General features: G+C 39.3%; 1 protein-coding gene across 24 annotated transcripts in view; it reads right to left on the reverse strand.

Moving 5' to 3' along the window:
* LOC126335303 (broad-complex core protein isoforms 1/2/3/4/5-like) overlaps positions 1-13,157 on the reverse strand; it is a 400,342-nt gene extending 387,185 nt beyond the window's left edge. For 10 of the 24 annotated variants that reach the window (XM_049998420.1, XM_049998423.1, XM_049998435.1 and 7 more), the window contains exons 1-2: positions 12,588-12,963; positions 2,539-2,724 (exon numbers count right to left, since the gene is read on the reverse strand). In XM_049998420.1, the coding sequence (XP_049854377.1) occupies positions 2,539-2,724 (186 nt within the window). In that variant the 5' untranslated portion in view covers positions 12,588-12,963. The other 14 variants (XM_049998433.1, XM_049998413.1, XM_049998421.1 and 11 more) reach the window with 9 other exon arrangements.
* Positions 13,158-23,092: the final 9,935 nt, after the last annotated feature.

The following is a 23,092-nucleotide window of genomic DNA, read 5'->3' on the forward strand; positions in this document are numbered from 1 at the left end:
TTATTGAAACATTAAATGGTGCCACTTCCCAATGTCACAAAGGGCACCAAACATTGCTGTCAAGGTCACAAATCTACAAATGCTTCTCTTTTATACTGATATTTTATATGAAAGACTTCAATTTTACCTTCCAAACTCCTCCTGAACAACAGATTTATCAAAATAATAAAACTCTTCTTATTCATTTTTCTTCTTCTCCTCTTCCTCCACCCTTTTAGACTGAAGAGACCATGTTTCAAACCAGACAACAAAAGGTGAAAAAAATAAAAGCAGAATGCACCTCCAAATGGTCTCTCTTCTGCATATTCATAAAAAATATGACTACAATATTTACACTATATGTAAAAAAAAAACATACTAATGATTTGAATGTCATAGAAATAATCACCAGCCTGCATCTGCCCCTCTGATTTCACGAATATCTCTTATACTTATCAAAAAATGATTGCTACAGACTGTAAAAATAATACATCAAGATGATAAGTTGCAGACAAGCACAACTAAAAGACACATACTTAATACATTAGTTTTTGGCCACAGCCCTCATCAGAAAAGAAAAAACACATACACACACATTCATTCATTCACACAAGCAAGTACATACCTCACACACATGACCACTATCTCTGGCAGCTCAGACCAGAATGCAACTACCATGTAGAATGAAAGCAACAATCTGGAGGAGATCGGGAAGGGGAACAAAAGGGTGGGGGGGGGCGAAAAGGAGAGGAATAGAAAAGGGGGAAGGTGGTTGAGTGCGATGGCAGAGAGAGCCACACAAAAGGGGTGAGAGATGAGAGTAGTGAAGAGGTGATAAGACAGATCGTGTGGAGAATGTTGGGTGCCAGGTGTGGGGACTGAATGTTACTGAGGTCGGGATAATTTCGGAAGCGGAGGATGTGTTGGAAGGATAACTCCCATTTACGTAGTTCAGGAAAGCTGATGGTGGAGGTGAGGATCCAGATGGTTTCAATAGTGAAGCAGTCATTGAAATGAAGCATGTTATGTTCAGCTGCATGATGTGCCACATGGTGATCTACTTTGCTCTTGGCCACTGTTTGGTGGTGGCCGTTCATCCTGTGGACAGCTTGTTGGTAGTCATATCAATAAAAAAAAAAAGTTGTGCAATGATTGTAGCAGAGCTGCTTGTAAGACACAGCTGCTTTCACAGGTGGCCCGCCCTCTGATGGGGTACGGTAAGCCTGTGACAGGACTGGAATAGGAAGGGCTGGGCGGGTGGATTTGGCAGGTCTTGCATCTGGGTCTTTCACAGGGATGATCCCTGTGACAAGGGGTTGGGAATGTGAATAGCATCAGGACGGACTAAGATGTTGCTTCACTACACAAGCCACCTGGTTCCTCCCCTGAACCGCACAGATTGGAGTTACACTTTCTCCGCTCCCAAATTATCCCAGCCTCGACCAACGGCAACATACTGTCCCCACACTCTACACCCAACAGTTTCCACCCCCCACCCCCCCAATCTTATCACCTCCTCCCTACTCTCATCCGCCACCTTCTTTGTGTGTCACTCATCTGCCCATCTTTCCCCTTCCCCACACCTCTCCTTTTTCATTCCTTATTTCTGCTCCCCTCCCTCCCCACCAGTAGCCTCCCAACTCTGCACCTGTCGGCATCCTAGTACCTGTACGCTCTGCCAGACAGCACTGTTCCCTTCCACCACCAGTACCATGCTCTCTCTTTCCCTTCCTTGCCCCCTCCACAATGTTTCTTCTGTTCCAAGTGACAGTTGCATTGCGGGCCAAGCTGCTAGAGATGGCGGTCATATATGTATGAGGTGTGTGCTTGACTGTGTGAATTAATATGTGTTTATGTTTCTTTTTCTGATGAAGGCTATTGCCAAAAGCTAATGGGTGCCTGTCTGCAACTTAACACTTCATCTCTATGGTAAGTAGCTACCTATCTTTCCCTTATATTGTTCACATAAAAATGTATTACACTATGACTACATAACCAATGAGCCACAAATGATGTCATAGGTTCTTAAGAGTAACAATGTGTAGCGATATGAAGCAGACCAATTACACAGGTCCATTTCAGATAAAGTGATTGACAGCCTTTGAATCACTAGCAGGACACTGGGAAATTGCTTGATAAACACCTGTAAGACCATCTGGTAAGCTGTTTATATGTGTAAAACAACTCCTATAGTTCAGATGCATAATGTATTTCAAGGGCACAAAATGAAGAGCGATGTGAATGACCACAGAATAGTTTTAGCAGCAGAAAATAGTAACAGATATGATGGAAAAAGTCAAGTGGCAGACACTTTTAAGTAATAAGTCTTAACATCACCCAAATAAACAGCTAAAGAAGCATTGATAAATAGTTGTTAGAATGGAACCTCCCTGATTATTGCTCTCTTTGGTATCTCACAAATAAAATTACCAATAAAAGCTCATAGAGAATCATAATAGCAATTATTTCTCTGTACAATTTCCAAATGAAAAGTACTGAAAGCCATGTCTTCTATTATTATTTTCAAGCTGTAGATGTATACTTCGAAATATTTCTTACCTTGAACAGATCTCTAAAATAAGTACTGCAGACAGACAGCAACATCTTGTGAGCCTTAATGCGCTTGCCTTCACAGCTCAGTGTTACGTCCACCAACTCATCATCATTTCTCAATGTGTCAAAGGCACCAGTTATGTGGTTCAGGTAATTATTCCACCTGAGTGAGAACTGCTGACTGCTACCCATCTTCAGCAAAAAAATTATATGTGCATTAAGATTGGTTTACTCTTAAAGTATTCGTCTGCATTAACACAACCACAATCATTCATTTCATTATAAACACTTTATAGTTAATAAATATACAACACACTATTTTTTAAAAAAGGAAGGTCATTCAGTATGTAAAGTGAAAAATTTCCATCCATTAAATGAGTCTATATACTGTAAGACAAAGTGTTACTCAATTTTGTTGTAATATTTAGGTAAAGCCGAATATTAATACATGGTCATGACAAAGCTCATGTACCATATCGTCGTAACATCTAGGTACAGCCGAATAGGAGACGGAAACATCAGTTGGCTGTGCTTCTTGCAGATAAAATACTGGAGGTCACCAACATACAAAGTAAGATCAATGTGGTTACTGGTGCCAGAGAGGCGCGCATTTTTAGTTTAGGATCAGGATTCAGGCACCCTGTTTTGAAATATGTCAAACTAACAGAAGAGCCCCACAAAATGCTTAAGAATGCAGAAAAAGTAAGGTCAGTTTATTTCATCAATATATTGGAAAATTTAGAGAGCTCTTTAAAGATAAGACATCCTGCACCTGTCTGAACACCACAAAACCACACATTACATAAGTTACATATAAAATATTACATCCACCAGCTTCCTCATGCAGACCTAATATGGAAAAAGGAGGATTTGTTACATATATTAAGACAAAATGCAAGTTCAAAACATTGAGATACGTAGACTTTGTATTGATCAGCACACTGAATTGTGAACTTGTGAATTAATACTGAAAAACAGTTCACTTTTAATTGTAATTGTATATAGCCCACCACTGGGAAATTTTGGAATGTTTGTGAGGAAACTAGATTTCTTAGTCTGCTATCCGCCAGACAGCAGCAGTCAGCTAACACTCTGAGGTGACTTCAATGTAGATTTTATAAAGGATTCTGACAGGAAAAATGATCTACATATCTTACTTGGATGTTATAATTTGATTTCAGTAATCAACTTTCCAATATGGATGGTTAAAGACAGTAGGACCCTAAGTTAGTTAATTACTTTCGTGTTCCATGGATCATTTTGCACAATAAATCGTCATGATGTGGAATTAGTCATTTTAATTTCATATTGCAAATTAATTTGTACATATATTTGTACTCTAAACATCACAATACAATTAATCCTCCCCCCCCCCCCCCTCCTCTGCAAAAAAAGAAGGAAAACAAACTTGAGTTAGCAATTGACACATTACAAACAAAGAAATTCTTCTGTGGAATAGAAGGAGTTGTCAAGGAGAAACTTTTTCATTTATTTTCAAATTTTACCTTGGTGTCTGTTAGACATTTTATATCACTGGGTAAGTGGTCAAAATTTTTTGTTGCAGAATTGTGCACCCCCCTTCTGTGTTAAAGAAAACCTTAATGTTGAGTAATGAATATCATTTTTTCTTCTAGTATTGTAATTATGTACCTCATTGTTCCTTTTGAACTGTAGTGGATTTTTTAGAACAAACTTCATGAGGGAACAACTATACTGTGAAGCAGTAGTCAGAATGCTCAACTCCTTAAACAGATGTCTACAAGATGACTATAAGTGAGCACCACATATTATTCTTACAGCAAGTTTTTGGGCAATGAAGACCTTTCTCAAAGATGAGTTACCCTAGAACATTACTCCATATGACATTACTGAATGAAAATAAGCAAAATATGTCAACTTACTGATTTCTCTCTCCCCAAATTTTTGCTATCATTCAAAGTGCAACTGTGGCTGAACTAAGTTGCTTTATGAGTTCCAAACTTTTTTCCATCCTATGTATTACTTCATCATTGTGTGTTTCACTTATCACAGGTGCAGTACCCCTATAGGTGCAGAACTGAAAATGATGTGTCTTTGTGAAATTCAGGGTGACACCATCCACAGACAACCAGTCAAGGATACTTTTGAGAACTTCGTTCACCATTTCTTCCATTTCTGTATGTATGTATACTGTGAGTGATTACAATACTGGTGTGATCTGCAAAAGGAACCAATTCTGCTTGTTGTACATTAGACAGTAGTTCATTTACATATATGAGAACAGTAGTGGGCCTAAGATTGAGCTTTGGGGAACCCCATACATTATTTCTCCCCAGATAGAATTATGTCTCTGGATTTTGTTGGTTGAATTTCTACTAAGTACAACTTTCTGTATTCTTTTGGTTAGATATGACATGATCCATTGGTTAGCTGGGTATACCATCAATCTCATAAAATTTCAATTTACCTAGGAGTATCTTATGATTCACACAATCAAATGCCTTGGACAGGTCACAGAAAATACCTACCGGTTTTCTTTTGTTATTTAATGCTTGCAATATCTGATGTGTGAACATGTAAATGTCATTCTCAGAAGAGCAACCCTTCTGAGGATTTTATCGTTGTCAAGGCAAGATACTATTCAAGAATACATAACCTTCTCAAAAATTTTGGAAAATGATGTCAGCAGTGAAATCAGTCGGAAGTTACTGACGTCTCTCTTATCACCTTCTTAAAAGAGGGGTTTAACAACGGCATATTTTAGCCTCTCTGGAAAAATGCCTTGAATTAGTGATGCAATAGATGCAATACACATTTCAGACAATACCGAACTTATTAAATGGGAACAAATCTTTATCACTTTATTGGAAACACCATCAAAACCAGAAGAACTTTTACTCTTGAGAGCATGTATGATCCTCTTAATTTCAGAAGTAGAAGTTGGTGGAACATTCTCACAACGTAGTTTTATGAGAATTAATTCTTCCACATATTGTTGTGATCTTTCTCTTGAACTGCTGGTCCCCATGCTTTCCACTACATTTAAGAAATGATTTGCTACCTGTGACTTGTCATTTATAACCCTTCCATTCAATTCAATAGTAACGTTATCCTCTTCTGTGGTTGGTTGTCCTGTCTCTTGCTTAACTATATTAGATATTGCCTTAACTCTGTTATCAGACACACTGATTTCTAACTTTATGTGCATGTTTCTTGATTTTTTAATAACTTTTCTTATTAATGTTGAGTTGTCTTTGTAGTGCACAACTACTGCAGGGTCTCTACTTGTTCCTGCCAAAAGATACATTTCCCGTTTCCAAAATACTTTAATCCCCTTAGTGATCCATGGTTTTTTATGTGACTGTCCCTTCTGATTAGCTTATGTGAAAAGCTATTTTCAAATACTGATATGGATCTATCTTGGAATAGATTAAATGTTATATTGGCATTTGGTTCTTTATAAACTTCATCTCAGGTTGTTTCTTGTAAGCTACTCTTAAAAACATTTGTCCTGTAGTCATTCATTATTCTGACAGACTTCCACTGAGATGTATTTACACTGTAGGGCACTATGTCTTTTGTCCTGACTGTGCATCATGATCAGAGAGAGCATTTGTTACTGGGTACACAGTTATTTTCTTGCTTTGTGCCTCATCAAAGAAAATATTATCAATTGGTGACCTACTGTCTTTATCCATCTGTCGGAAAGTTAACTACTGAGAGCAAATTGTAGGATTCAAATAAGATTTCCAAATCATTTTTCCTATCAGAATCCTTTAGAAAATCCACACTGAAGTCACCACAGACTCTTAACTGCTTGCTGATGTCTGACAGGCAGCACAGTAAGGAATCGAGGTTCCTCATAAATAATTCAAATTTTCCCAGTGGGGATCTATATATTTTTACAATTAAAAGTGAACTGTTTTTCAACATTAATTCACAATCACACACTTCCATGTGCTGGTCACTACAAAATCTACTTGTGTCAATGCTTTCAAATTTGTGTTCTGTCTTAATATATGCAATAACTCCTCCGTTTCCCATGTTAGTTCTACATGAGTAAGCTGCTACACTATAATCTTTTATATGTGACTTATCTAACCCTGTGGTTATGTGGTGCTCGGACCAGACACAGGATGTTTATCTTTTCCTCTAAATTTTGCAAGCAGGCAAGAAGCTCTTCTACCTTATTACTCAATCCTCTTATATTTTGGAGGAATAAGCTAACCTTACTTTTCTGTGCATTATTGTGGGGGGTCTTCTGTTACACTGATTTCTTTCAAAAATGTTTCTTTTGATGAAAATCAAAGTAAAAAATTAACTGTCGACCAAGTAGCAAATGCACCCTCTGATCATGATGCACAGTCAGGATAAATAACAGTGTCTCAAAGTATGGCTACTCCTCAATGGAAATAAGTTAGAATAATTAATGACTCCAGGACAAATGTTTTTAAGAATATTTTACACGGGATGAAACTGATATTGAACCAAACGCCAACATAAAATTTAATCTATTCCATGATAAATTCATACCAGTATTTGAAAATAGCTCTCCACGTAACCTAATCAGAAGGTACATTAAACACCCCTGTAAAAAATCATCGAGCACTAGGATTAAAGTATCTTATGAAACGAAAATGGGTAACATATATATAGACATGAACAAGCAGAAATCCTGTAGTAGTTGCACACTTCAAAAACAACTGAAAATTATTAAGAAAGGTTATTAAAAAATCAAGGAACATTCACATATCAGAAATCAGTAATTCTAAAAACAGAATTTAGGGAAAATGGAGTATAGTGAAATTAGAGGCAGGGCAACCAGCCACAGAAAGGATGACGTCACTATTGAACTGAATGGAAGGGCTATAAATGATGAGTCACAGGTAGCAAATACATTTAATAATCATTTCTTAAATGAAGTACAAAGTATCAGGAACAGAGTGTCACAAGTTCCCCTAAGTGAAATTCCCTGATTTCCAGACAAGTTTTAGCATTTTTCCATGACAAATTTTGAGATTTTAAGGGTACCGTAAGTAAAGACATAAGTTGACAAAGAAAGTAAGGACTTCCGTATTTCCACCCATGTAATCAAAAATCTTAAGTACCAACATCAACAAATTTGTAATGAACTGTTCTTAGATGGAGAAGGCAAGCCAAATGGTATGTGTGTTTCATTAATGTTGTTATACTATTTCAATAAAACAAAACACATAAGATGACACAAATAAGGATTTCTTTGGAGTCACAAGACAGATTTAAAATACATTCACCGATTTCAGAAATAATCTCAGATAAAAGTAAGCCTCTAGAAAGAAGTATACAAGGCAGTGAAGAGTTGTGTAAACCAACACTATAGGTGACCGCCAATAAAATCTTGGTTCTACTATGTTTGTTATTGTTGGTTATTACCGACTGTGTTATATGTATTAATTTACAGGGTATTGTATGATTTTTCATTTGAGAAATATATGAGTACACAGCATACAAACCACAGCGACTGCCACAATTTCTTCTCCTTATCGTCCATATTTTGTAATATATAAACTATTTTCAAAGTGCCAAAATGTGCTACACTAAATAAAATGTCTGTAAAATGCCACACAGTACAACTGAAACGCAACGCCCGTGGGCTCAGGCCTGCCAAGCAGCGCCTCTATTCTGGGTCCACAGATAAACCACGAAAATCCGCTGCATTATGCCACACACAAGCAGATCCGGCATGCCAGCAGATCGCTGATACTAGATCTGATTGTCAGGGCCTGCACATTAGTGAGAAACAATGGGTTTCAGATCGGCAGGTCCGATCCATTAGAGATACCGACAGAAATAGTCTGCGGTTTGGGCCAGTCGCAGAAATCCATTCATTTGGCCACCTATTCATGTGCCACAGACACCATGTTGATGAAATGAGACCTAAATGATCAATCCATGCAGCAGACTTGTGCAAATACTCTGAGAATCAATACAAATGAGGGTAGGTAGCAACTCACCATAAAGATGATTGGTGAGCCACAGACAGACACATAGAAAAGACATCATAATTTAACTTTTGGCCATAGCCTTTGTCAGAAAACAAGAGCACACACACATTCACACCATCACTCAGGCACACATCATGCGCACATGACCGCCATCTCCAGCCGCTGCGTCAACAATTTCTGAGAATCAGATTCAAACAAACTGCTCCTTGCCTCTTCTCGGTAGCTGCTAGACTAGCACCAAAAAATAATGCCAGCACTGACTGCAAGCTGAGGGGATTGGTAGGAAGGGGAGAAGCAGTAAGAATAATGAGGGAATAGGGAAGCAGCATACATACTCAGCTGCACCCAGCAAGCGATGATGCATGACATCTCAGTAAACAAACCATTTCATCTACTGGCACAAAAATTAGATTTTTCCAGTGTTGCTTTTTTATCCAAATTTCCCTGACACAATTGAAATTCCCTGATTTCTAGAGCTTGCAACCCTGGAGACAAACAGTTCAAGAGACAAATCACTGCATAGTGTGTTGAAAAAGTAACTCTCATACCATTCAGTCTTATGAATACATCACCAACTTCTCCTTCTGAAATTAAGAAAATTACTCTTTCTCTCAAAGAGCACTAAATATTTGTTCCCATACAATCAGCTTACCTGAAATCATAACTAACTCAAGGCATTTTTCCAGTGAGACTGAAATATACAGTCATCAGACACCTATTTTAAAAATGTGATAGGAGAGATGACAATAACTACTGACCTGTTTCACTGCTGACATCATTTTACAAAATTTCTGAGAATGTGATGTATGCTAGAACAGTATCTCACCTGGGCCACAATAATATTCTCAGCAAATCAGTTTGGATTCAGTAGATCTGCTCTACTGAGATTACCATTCACATGTAAACTCACCAAATTTTTCAGGCATTATATAATAAAATCACGCCGGGGGATATTTTCTGTAACTTACTATGCCATTTGACTGCGTGAACCACAGTATTCTCTTAGATATAATGAAGCTTTATGGGGCTGATAGAATAGCCAACCAATGGATGATCTGAACAAAAGAATGCAGGAAGCTGTACTTAGTAATTCCACCAATATAGTCCGGGGAAATACTTCTGACTGGGAAGAAATCAAATACAGGGTTCCCCATGGTTCAATCTTATGTCCACTATTATTCCTCGTATATATTCTTTTTGCAGATGACTAGTTTCGTAACCAATCCAAGCAAACATACAGAAACAAAAGAAACAGTATACATGATTCTTAAAAATTTTGTTGATTGATTTTCTGCATATGTCAATTTTAAAAAGACAGAACCTTAATCAGTTCTACAAATGTAGGAGTACCACAACACCAATAAGTTTAATACATGGTGAGGAAATAACAATACAGTAAAACTCTTCAAAATTCTTGTTTCCATATCACAGACAATTTAATCTGGAAAAAGGACATTTTGGAACTCCTAAAATGACTTAGTTCAGTCACATTTGCACTTAGAATCATTGCAAATCTTGGGGGAAGACAAATAAGTAAGTTGAAGTTTTGAGGAAATTCATCTTCAAGAAAGAAATTCTTCGTTGCTCAAAAATGTGCTGTAAGAATAATATATGGTTCTTGATCAAGATTGTCTTGTAGACATCTGTTTGAGGAGTTGGGCATTCTGACTGCTGCTTCACAGTATATTTATTCCCTTGTGAAGTCTGTAATAAATACTCCATTACAGTTTAACAGGAACAATGATGTACATCATTACAATATCAGAAGGAAAAATGACAAGCAGTACTCCATATTAAGGTTGTTTTTAGCTTGAAAAAAAAAGGGGCACAATGATACAGCAAAAAATGTCTCACAACAGTTAAGTAAAATTTGAAAACAAACAGAATTTCTCCTTGATAACATCACCTATCGTGTAAAAGAATTTCTACTATTGTAATGAGTAAAAAGTGGTGGGTAGGAATTAGTAATTCATATCTGAAAACCTTTTCTTCCTTTGGTAAAAAAAATCTTGGAAACTTTAATCATGTAATCACATGCACAAATTATTTCGCAATTTGAATGTAAAATGACTCATTCCACATCATTAGGATTTATTATGCAAATTAATATATAGTGCACGTAACTAACTACAGTAACTTACCAACCACCTTATTACAACAAACAGCAAATACAATTATTTTAGATTACTGGGGGAGAGAGTAAAACAACACAAATGCACCAATTTGTTCTTCACTGATACTGTTACAATATCTTCTGGTTAAACAATCGCCCAATAGTCCATGAGGTAGTACAGGAATGGTCCAAGAATAGTGAATAGTGTTTTATTCATCTCATAACATACAATTTCTAATCATATGATTAGTGTACAGGAGACACATCAAAAAAATGGATAACACTACTTAGGCCTGATTCGTACAAAGAATTTTAACAGTAATATAGACTTCTAGACTTATGGGATGACACATGTAACAATCTCTAAAAAAATACATAATGAATCTGTATGTTGTGTCTTCCAAGGAATGGTATTTCAACACATGCAGTCTCCTCAACAAGGTGACTTGTGAGGAACATAACACCCAGATGAATGAAAGCTTGCTTTAAATCACCTTCTGTAGTAAAATGAACTAATGGAGAGCCTCTGTACGGAGGTGACTGAGGAGGTTGTCATGGCAGAAGTGCATCTTTGTGAAGTAGGTTACATTACATGCCTTCTACTGCATATCCAATCAGTAAACCATGATATTCTGGAAGAGGACATAAGTTGTACAATTTTTAGTCACTCAAGTCACCAAGGTAAACAACAATTATCCAGCAATTAACTTCGTTTGTGAGCTATTCTAAAAGAAGAGACAACTTGTTTTAGCATTTTTATTTTCACAGGATGGGAGAAGATGGAGGGGGGGGGGGGGGAGGAGGCGGGAAGTAGTATCCTAACGCAATTCTGCACCCACCGAAACTCACTTCGCGTTTGTCGTGCACTGATCTCATGAAAAGAACCTAATACACAAGAAAGCCTGTTCACCTTAAACAGTTACACATAGGCCTACTTGTAGAACCAAAATATTTGCAGACAGTGATCACTGGGAAAGAGAAGTTTCGCCTTTCAGATAGAAGGAATTCTGATATTCAAAAGTCATTTGAGTATAACTGGACTAGACAACAATTAGGCCACATTCTTTTCAATAAACTGACATAAAAAATTGAGCCTACTATTTTCACTGTAATGGCTAAAGTTTTATTTTAAAGTAGACCTACATCTTCCATATCAGTCCAACAATCATTTGTCAATTGAATATCGACATGAATAATTCCCTTCCGTGTATTACACGGTAAGACTGATGGATTTTCCAAATACGGTTGCTCTCAAACCACTGTCACTAGCAGGCAGTTGACAACATGGTTTTTGCTCAGAACTGACAGCAGTAATAACCACCCCTCTGCACACTACCGATGAAACTGAACAAGTTTATGCCAAAATCTAAGAGTGGATTCAACACTGACAACAGACAAACCGGGCTTATGTATAGACATCATTACAATTCAGTAAATAGATTGGGCAACAAATGCTCGACGACTTACAGACACTTTAAAATAGGCGTCAATAAACAAATTTACTCTCTCTTGTGTACGACGCTGTTCATGTATCGACACAACACGATTCACGGGCGCAGCTTGCTGTCATACATTGTGAACAATCTGCTACAGTTCCGATCGCAGCTTCTTCAGACGACTACAATGAACTGAGCCATTGACAACAAAAAGCTGTACACCAACTTCATCTATTCAGATAATCAATGACAGAGAAAGGTACGACCGGCAAACATATAAATAAATACCTGCATGCTAAGTCACACGGTAGGCCCTCAAATTACACAAGTTTTACACAGGATAGTTTGTGGGCGTGTGACATCAAGAGATAAACAAACGAGTTAAATGTATTTTCATCACAACAAATTTTGCTTCGTCGAAAAAATCACAATGTAAATTCCCGTAACTCATTTTGATTCATAAGACGAATATAATTTGAAATAACGCCTTTATTTTAGCGCAAATACAGCAAATCTGAAAAATTGTTTATGCATGGAACTCACTTTTCTTCATTGACGCCTCAAACGTTCTTGACTTTCAAATCCACTAGCCTACGGTCATCAAACAAACAAAATGGCGTCAATAAATAATCACAAAGGACTAAAACGCTCCAGGAGGCGGACATACAGTACACGACAATTTTCCGTTATTAAGCGGTGCAACAATAATCCAAAAATAACTCGAGAAGTAAAGTCTTTGGGTTAGATTAAATTAAGTTTACACCACAGTAATATAAGACCTGGATTGATTTTTTTCGGCATACAGAATCTTTAACACTAAACACCGGTCTGCCGCGAAATTTTAACTTGTTTCGAAATTTGACACCAGCTGTCACACAAATACGCGTGGATTATACCGCTACAAAACAGTAGAACATAAAGTTACTTAGGTATGCTAAAAGAAACGGGCATGCCGTTATTTTTTTCAGTTCTCTACATTGCGTAGTGGTCATTTTTACAGTTGCTGTTTGGTAATTTCAGCAATAGCTTTAATTTCACAACAATGTTTATGACCACTCGATCATTCTGAAACAAAAGAGATTTCGCCATCGATACATGAAAAACCGCTACCATAAATAGACTAGGTATATTTATTATGCGCCGGTACTATTTTTATCTATTAATGACGAATTCAATTCAGCGCAATATGAACTATTTAATACCTATGTTGAGACTTATTTTCTCGTTACTTTGATAAGTATTTCTTCGGCAGTTGTTCTATATCTTGCCTGCGACGATGCCAAGGTCAAGGAAACACTCTATGGTTTGTGGACTTTATTAACTCAAACTTTTCAGCGAAAACGTATAGCTAATCAGCTGTTATTACGAATTTTTTTTTAATAATTAAGACTTTGGCCGTAGGGCTGAATCTGGCCCGTACGACTCGATAGCCTGCTTGTTTGGAATAAAATTAGTAATGCAGAAATGCCGTAAGTACGGAGACTGAAAGGGAATTTATTCTCCCAGTCGACAAGCTACTACAGTACATCGTTAAGTGTAACGAAATTATAATGAGCTAGAGAGAGAGAATATGTTTGACTCTTTAGCCATAATGAACTAAGTAATACGAAGAGAAAACCCGGTGGACAATTCTCTAAAAGTAAAGGAACACAGAAAAAACATTACAAGTATATTTCAAAACAAAAGAATAACAAGCATGGCAATGATGGCAAAACAAAGCACTCCTGGCGGCTGGCACAGGAACTGAATTGCCAGCGCGTGATCCAACACTTACTGCACGAGACACGTATCAAACACTCGCTCACTACACTGAACGGAACTGCACTGGTGGCGGCCGCGGTCGCTGCAACAGCCCCCTTGGCTGATGCGGGGTACCGTCCAGAAAGCACTCAGTGGAGTGGACGCATCGACCAGATCTCATGGTCTTTTTGTTCTCCTGGAGATGGCATCATGGTTAGTACTGATGCAGGAGGTGTTGTTCCTGGAGCAGGTACTGGCGCAAAAGTTGCTATGGCTGGGTCATGTGCTGTGTGACACTATGTCTGTCGAACATCGGTGTGGGGCAGCTCATTGAAAATGAGCCTGTCTATTGTAACGGAAGTGAGTTTACCATTCACCAGAAGGTCCAAGGAGAGACCTCCTCTCTTGACAGCATGATATGGCCCAGGGGTTCTAGGGCTGTTCTGACGCCATCAGTGCTTAACATCATATGTGTGCAAGTACCAAGGTCGTTGTGGACAAACTTAGCAACGGTTCTACGTCTGAATGGTTTTGGTGGCCGAATCTTCTTGAAGTGATCTCTAAGGCGACCAACAAAGATAGACAGTTCTTTATAAACTGGCAGAGTCACATCTACAGATTCGCTAAGCAGTCGTAGTGACTCTCTGTAAACCAGTTCTGCAGTTTGTATGCATTTTGTAGACAAAGTAGAGCCATCAGCAGAGCTTCTGTCAATGCTGCAGCTTGGCACTTCAGAGCTACATTTAGTGTTTGGCGCCAATTCTCTATCATTCTGTTGCTGGCTGGGTGGCTGCTGCTTGTTTTGTGATGATTCATACCACAAAATGCAACCAGTTTGGCGAAAAATTGTGATTACAGGTGCTTACTGCGATCTGTTGTAATGTCCAAAGCAGTGCCAAAACATGATACCCAGTTTAGTATGAATGCATCTACCAAAGTTTGCCGAGAAATGTCGTCCACAGGTGCCACTTCTGGCCAATGAGTGAATCAGTCAATCATTGTCAGCAGGTACCACTGATTATATAAAGGTGGTAGTGGCCCCACGATGTTCACGTGCAAGTGAGTGAAATTCGTGGCAGTGTCAAGGAAGTTACTGATGCCCATGTATGTCCTAGCTGACTTTGCAAGACTGACATTGTATGCAAAATCGCATCCACTCATACAGACTTTCATCACTTCTGATCACGCCACGTGGTCTGTGATGTGGTGTAACATAGATTGTGTGCCGGGTTGACACAGGTTATGTAATGATCTGAAGGTGTTCTTCTGAAATGTAAACTAATTGCAAGTATAATGATGAAGTTGTTTCCTGCAACAGCACTTGCAGATGCTGGTCTGTACGTTGTGTGCCAGAGAGCTCTGCATAGTCAGTAGTAGGTACACTATTGACTCAAGATAGACAGTCTGCTACCACATTTTCGATGTCAGATGTATCCTGAATATCCATGCTGAACAATGCAATAGACATTATCTGGCTATGTTGCTGTGGCAAAAAGTTGACATGGTTCTGCTGAAACGGATATGTGAGCAGCTTGTGGTCGGTGAAGACTATAAACTCACAGGCTTCCAACTGAGGCTGGAAGTACCTAACTGACTAGTATATCACTAATACCTGGTGGTCATAAGCGATCCATTTCTGTTGAGGTGTTGACAGTTTCCACAAGAAAAGGGCAAGAGGCTGCTATGCATCGTTGCTGCATTGCTACATCACAGCGATCACCACAATCTGGCGTGCATCTACCACCAATACTAATGGCGCAATTTGCTCAGGGTGTGCCGAAAATGCAACACCCATTATCGCTTGTTTTGTTTGGTTGAATGCAGCAGCCAAATGATGTGTCCAAGCTACTGCTGCGTTCCCTTTGCATTTCATACCTGCGAGCAAAGCCATTAATGGTTATTGGATTTCTGCTGCCGCCAAAATAAATTTAGCACCCCTATGCTCCGTATGTCAAGAGAAGAGCTTTGACAACTGGCAGTGTAGTTGCTAGTATTCGACACAGACGGCCAGCGAGCCAACGGCGGGGAGAGTGGGGTGACAGACCTTCCTGTCCCACCCTTCAGCCCATGGCAACACTCGACTCCAGAACCTAACAATGCTGCATCATTCATTGGATCATTCCTGTAGTGGCAGCCTTCTGCTGACCGATGTGTTCCTTGATGGATTTTTTTTTCATGTGCGTTACCAGCGTTTGTTACCTTACACAAACACACACATAAATATTTTCTTTAACGATGTTGCAGCCATTTGACAGCAACAATTTTTGTTATATTGTTATACGGTTCAGATTTTTCTGTATTTCTTACTAATCTGATATCTTTTGACATATAAATGTGTTACTGTACTTGAAAATGGCCTATGGCCGAACTCTGAATCGTATAACAATATAATAAAAATTGTTACCGCCAAATGGCGGTAACATCATTAAAAAATTACCATGACTATGGTTGCAGCCAAAATAAAACCAAATCTTCAGCATTAACATTGTAGAGCAAATGGCACAAATGTAACATGTAAAATATCGAATAAGAATGTTACCTCTATTTTTCTTGTGGGAGATTGGAATCCCCAAGATCATTGTCATCTGATTGGTCATCTCTCGTCATGACCACATAGTCGTCAGTATCTTCGTTGCTATCCTCATCATCTGATTAAGAAATAAGAATATTATGGACGGATTCTTTCTTACATATTCTTCTGTGTTTGACCTTGTAATCTCTTTCCACATGTGGTTCACGACGTTCTTCCAATTTTCTGGCATTATTCGAGCGACAGCCTCATTTACCAGCCTTTATGTGTCTCGTAATGTAAAGGTTTTGTTTGACTCCGCAACATTTGCTTTTATTTGAGCCCATACGAGTTCAGTTGTGTTGTAATGGCAGTGTAAGACGTATAACGTGGTGGTCATGGTTCTCTGCTAGTGTATCAATCTTCTGTGGCATGCATTGTTTCACGAATTCCAGAAATTCCACTTTCTGCATATTCTGTACAAAGCCTATTTTATTATCTTTCAAGCAGCTGACTATTTTGTCTCTTCTCGCAGCAGCCGTTGGTAGCTTATTTAATTGTACAAGATGGTATAGTGCATTGTCCATTACAAAAACACTATCAGAACTGACGTTTTATAGCTCAAATGATTCAAATGGCTCTGAGCTCTATTGACTTAACATCTGAGGTCACCAGTCCCGTAGAACTTAGAACTACTTAAACCTAACCAACCGAAGGCATCACACACATCCATGCCCAAGGCAGGATTCTAACCTGCGACTGTAGCGGTCGTGCCGTTCTAGACTGTAGCGCCTAGAACCTCTTGGCCACAAAGGCCGGCGTTTGATCATAAACGAGTAACAAACCAGTCTTATAATTTATCTGAGTTCATCTCCTTATGGTAGTCGACAGTTTTTTTTTTTACTGAAACATCATCATAGTATCAGTTATAAAACCATTTATAGAGCCAACACGAACTATAATTAGTCGCCCTCCCTTACCAGTTGGCACACACATAGTTCTGTGGCACATGTCGTCTGTCCATGTGACAGAACATGGATGATGCACATTGATCCATGTTTCGTCAATCCATATTACATTTCCCGAATTCACTGCTAGCAACTCACGCAGGAAACGACAACTCCATGCTACAATGTCTCCGCATTCCATTAATACCTTTCGCCCTGAGAACTTTTTCCAACAATAGTCAATTTTCTTTCAAAACAATGGAGAAATTTGTCGTTCTGACTGTGAACAAACCATTATCCTACAGCGATGCCATCAACTTTTTAAGAATCGGATGCTACTGCCTGCTGTAGTATGTAAATATGCATATAAGTGTTGCCTGACAGCACTTGCGTCAAAGATGTCTGTTTCAGTCACACGACACAATATCTTCCTCACCCTTCCTGGCAGCAGAATAACATAGCTCACAGCTAAATTGACAGCCTCTTTATCATTTGTGACTCTCTTCACTGTCGCTGTAGAAATGTTCAATGCTTCTGCCTCTCTGTCAACCACTTTACTCACCGATATCAAAGGGCCACCACTGTCCCTTTCCCTTTCAAAGTAAACACTCAATCTATATACAAATTTCCGTGCTAGAGATTTCAGTGTAGCCCCTTTCCGACAAGCCCTATTCTCTACACTACAGGCAGCTATTTTCCACGTATACACACTTATACATACTTTCCCACTTAAACACATGGCAAGAACTCACAGAAGTAGCGGAATGCACATGTATACACACAAACCTGAACATAGCACGTGGCACAACTGACTGAAAGCAGTGGTCGCCCAGCACTGCGGCAATACTGACTGGCCGTTATGGATGCGTGAAGCATGTGCACCAAGGCCGCATCAACTGTCAGAGCTCTTCTCTTTCCATATGGAGTATAACATCTGTCGCAACTTCTTAACTGTGGAAGGTCAAGGGATCTTTAGAAATGCTTCCATTTTTTCAGTTTGTGGTATGGAAACTGATGAGGTAATGTGATAACTAAGTAAATGGGCTTGTGGCTAGTCAGAAATACACTTTGCTGTGTTCAGAACAATGTCAGGTTTGTTTAGTCATTTGAAAACTTCTATGAGATGCTGACTGTGTTCTTCTGGCGATGCTGAAAATAAAAACAGTATGTTGTCAAAGAAAGTGAACCAAAATGGCAGATCTTGCTCCATGGAGTCAATAAATCTCTCCTGTGTTTGCACAGCATTCCTGACACTGTAAAATACTAAACTGAGTTATGATGGCTTTCTTTGTGTTCCTTAGCCACGGGTATTTCACTGCCACAGTCCAAAACAATGTATGATTGAGCACCACTCAACACGTAGTTGTAGTCATGGAGCAATGGCACTGGATATCAGTCTGGTATTTTTCTGGCATTGAAGGGTCTTTAGCCACCACAAGGGCGCCATGCATCACACTTTTTTGGTATTAGATGCGGCGTTGAAGACCAAGATGGTCGCATGATGTCCTCTTAAATCATACTGTCAAATTCTGCCTTTGCAAATGCTAAACAATCCGGGGCTAACTATCGTGACTTACAAGATTTCGGGGGTCCCCTCAATAGTCTTTACATTGTCCTTGGTATTACGTTTCACGGCTTTAGACATTCCAAGCCGTCTTGTCAGTGCTGGGAAAGTCAGCAGCTTTGATAAGTTTTGTGGACTGGATGGTGGTGTGGCGCCGAAATCCCATAGCCATGAGTCTGGTGGCGTGGTCGACCACGCGTTTATTGGCGATGTCAGGCTATAGATTGTAGTGTGCCAATACGTCAGCCCCAATTATCTGCTTAGCAACGTCGGCTATCGAGAAACTGCACTTAAACATACAGTGTAGGCCTAGATTCAGTTTGAAACGTTGCATGTCGCACCTCATGGTCCAAGAGTTGTTTGCAAATGCAAGGTAGAATAACAATCGTGGCCTAAACTGATGTAGCATCGACTCATGAGTAACTCAAGAACGAACCAGCAAAAACAATTTCATCCACAACTTTGCAACGACTACGACTCGAAACATTAACACCCAGCACAAGAAAGAGCCACTAAGTACTACAAGATGCCATCTAAAACAAGATCTGACTCAAAAACCATGCATCACTGTGATGTCGCACAACACAATGCAGTTACATCACAACTCAGCACCTACAGGTGGTATCACAGCTACCGCTTGGGCTCTCCCAACCAGCCAGCTGCAAGTAAAAATGTTGGCAGCACTAACAAATTGTGCACATTGTTGTTTACGTCCCCTGAAGTAGGTCAGTAGTTTTACAACACAAACAAATAAATTTGAAAATGCATACCTTAATTTTCGGCGGTAAATGTACTCCTCAATTCATTCCTGCATATTCTGAAGATAGTGACTCAGTGATATGAAGAAATGTAGCTGTATCATCAATACAGTACCTCCTTGAACATCGATCGAGCTGGAACCGACCATATTCAACTACTTAGACATACAGTACTCATATCTGTCTTCCCTAAAATTTACTGTGCCTGGCTATTTCAAAATAGCCGTAACCATGAATACCCTACTTTTCCTGTTAGACTGAACATGGCACTCACACACGCAAGTAGTGCAATTTGTAGAGTGCATCTGCCTACTAATGTAATGCACATAATGCACAGCATGAAAACTTCGTACGATGTTAAATGCCGAACAATACAACATGCAAATGCAGGTGTATTTTTACAAACTACATAAGTAAAGAAATACTGCCAATTAAGAGAACTCTTTAACTCTTATCTCACTAGAATTGGTAACTATTGTTTGCAAAAATCATTGTGTCGTGAATTAATGGGTTTGCAAAGTTACTATAATTATGAAAAAAAATAATTCAATGAATTAAAACAAATTTTAACACCTTCTTGAATGTTATTGAAAATAAAGTTGAATAGCATTACAATATGAGAAATTACAATCATGTAAAATGAATGACCAAGAAAAGCTATTGTTGTTTCTATATAAAAAGTTTATACATTACTGATTAGAAAACTGTAGTTTCAAGTGTCTCTTGGCAGAAGGCGCTTAGCTGATGCTGCTGGCAAGTTGTTGAAGTCCTTGTCGTCAGCCTATGGTCCAGCACTTTCCACAGTATATCCGTCTGCACTACAAACATAAATCAAATCAATTGTACTGCAGCTCATTAGCCCACAGTTTAAAAGAAAAAATACATTCCATGCAAAATTATCCATGTCATCACACAATCACACAGCGATCAGCACACTATACATTCACAGTTAAATTTCTTTGATCAAATGTAACACGAATATGCATTACCATATTTTCTGTTTCATTCCATAGTCCATGGAACACATTAAATAGTTTGTGCTGACTGTAATAGAAAATAATATCTGTACACTGTACACACAGTTTTATAGTTAATAATGAGTCAAAACACTTTAATTGTGGTACACACTGGGATCACAAATGTGTCCAAACACTGATATTTTTCACTGGCCACACAATTTTGCCGGATATAGACTGGGAGACTCAAACGTTCATAATGGGTGGCAGGGACAAAGAATGCAGTGAAATTTTTAAAGTGCTGTATCTGAAAACTACCTTGAGCAGTTAAACAGAGAACCGACTCGTGGCGATAACATATTAGACCTTTTGGTGACAAACTGACCCGAACTATTTGAAACAGTTAACGCAGAACAGGGAATCAGCGATCATAAAGCGGTTACGGCATCGATGATTTCACCCATAAATAGAAATATTAAAAAAGGTAAGAAGATTTTTCTGTTTAGCAAAAGTGACAAAAAACAGATTACAGAGTACCTGACAGATCAACAAAAAAGTTTTGTCTCAACTACAGATGGTGTTGAGGATCAGTGGACAAAGTTCAAAACCATCGTACAATATGCCAAGCAAGGTCGTAAGAGATGGAAAAGAGCCACTGTGGTACAAAAACCAAGTTAGAAAACTGCTGCGGAAGCAAAGGGAACTTCACAGCAAACATAAACATAGCCAAAGCCTAGCTAGATAGGAAATCCAGTGTGGGAGGTGTGTGGAATTGTGCTGGATGCTAGAGAGCCAGGTTAACCCGAACTTATTACTAACAACAGATTGTACAGACAGACTGTGTGTGTACAGTACAATCCTTCACAGTGAACAGATGAAGGTCCAAGTAATGAAGATATTCCTCCCTGTGGAAGGGCTATCACTGCCAATGAATTTTATTTGTGCAATATTTTGCGTCATCAGTGGTAAGATGTGGAACAGTGGCAGGAGAAGACCACAAAGGTTGCAACCGCTCACATATTCTTTGCGCAGTTGCACATAATCAGCCATACAGTGGCCAGGTGCAAGGCAGTGCAACTGGACAGTTTCTCGTCGAAGAAATGCAATGATGGTGCCCCCATTTATAGTCCAGGTGGTGCTTATCGGTGCCAAAGCTCTCGAGTTGCAGCGGCGGAAGGGTCGTTTATGGTGGTGACAAATAAGGTGATGCATTTTAGTTCCTCTCTTCACGTATCTTGTCTACTGTCAAGCGGCACTTGTGTCGTCTTTGCTGGGTGAATCTCATGAAACCTCGATGCATTTGAGGTGATGTGTGGAGATGGTGGCCAGTTTCCATTCTAGTAGTATGTTCAATGTATTATCTGCCCATTTCATTATCCAGTATGATCCAGAATATGGTGGTTACACCAATGGTGTGATAGTATGGTCTCAAAACACAATCACAGACTGCAATAGTCTTATGCATTAAAATTCTTGATGAGCCACAGGGTTGGCGTATGGTTTTCACCCTGTGGGCTTCGGCTGGTAACTCTGTAGGAGCTGGTGGTTGTACTGCAGAGATTAAATCTGCCTGTAGGCTGAGTGACTCACCATATAAGATCTCTGCTAATGAAGCTTCAAGGTTTTCTTTTAATGTGGAATAAACACCCAATAGTATTCAGAGTAAGGACTCTGCCTAGTGACTCCTATGGCACATAAGAACTCCCTTGAGTGTTTGATGCCAGCATTCCACAGGTGTGCTGCTCTGTGGATGGTAGTCTGTGATGTGGTAGCGCTGGACACCACAGAAGCTTGGAGAACGATACAGACTTGAACTGGAGGCCCTGACCGGTAGTGATAGAAACTGGGCGGTTATAAATACAATTGTAAAATGTAAACTTTCACGGCAGGAACTGTCATGATTAATAAAATTCTTTTCCGGGCTATTATGCCGTGGTCTGATGGATTTCGCATTGTAAACCAACGTTTCGTCCCCATCTGCGGAGGACATCTTCAAGGGGGTTCGTGGCTTCTGTTAACCTCCGAAACACACACTGTCTCACTACTGACTGCAGCAAATTTTTTTTTCGCGTGCTCCCGCGCATAGGCGTGACGTCACATGTTTTGAATACGCGAGCGCAATTGGCCGTTGTCGGTTGCCGCCGTCCGCTGTTGCTATCATCCCATGGCGGAAGACTGGTACACATCTACTTCAGCACCGGCATCCAGATGTCATTCAATTTCACGCCCTCCTCCTTCCTATTAAAATTCCTGGGGTGTTTCATAATCTCTATAGCCTCTCTGTAAAGCCTTTCATGATATCCGCTTGTGGCTGCCAGTACTTGAGTTCTATCAAAATAAATGTGGTGGTCTCCTGACTGCAAAGCGTGTTCCGCAACAGCTGATCTATCAGTCTCTCCCCTTCTACAATTGCCCTTGTGCTCTTCTAGTCGTTTTTTGACCGTTCTTTTTGTGGTACCCACATATACCTCCCCACAACTACATGGGATCCTGTAAATTCCTGCTTTTTCCAGCGGTTTACGAGCATCCTTAGCCAATCTCAGGTGTTCTTGTATCTTCCGGGTAGGTTTGTAA

The sequence above is a fragment of the Schistocerca gregaria genome, chromosome 2 (assembly GCF_023897955.1).
Source record: "Schistocerca gregaria isolate iqSchGreg1 chromosome 2, iqSchGreg1.2, whole genome shotgun sequence".
In the NCBI taxonomy this organism is placed as follows: domain Eukaryota; kingdom Metazoa; phylum Arthropoda; class Insecta; order Orthoptera; family Acrididae; genus Schistocerca; species Schistocerca gregaria.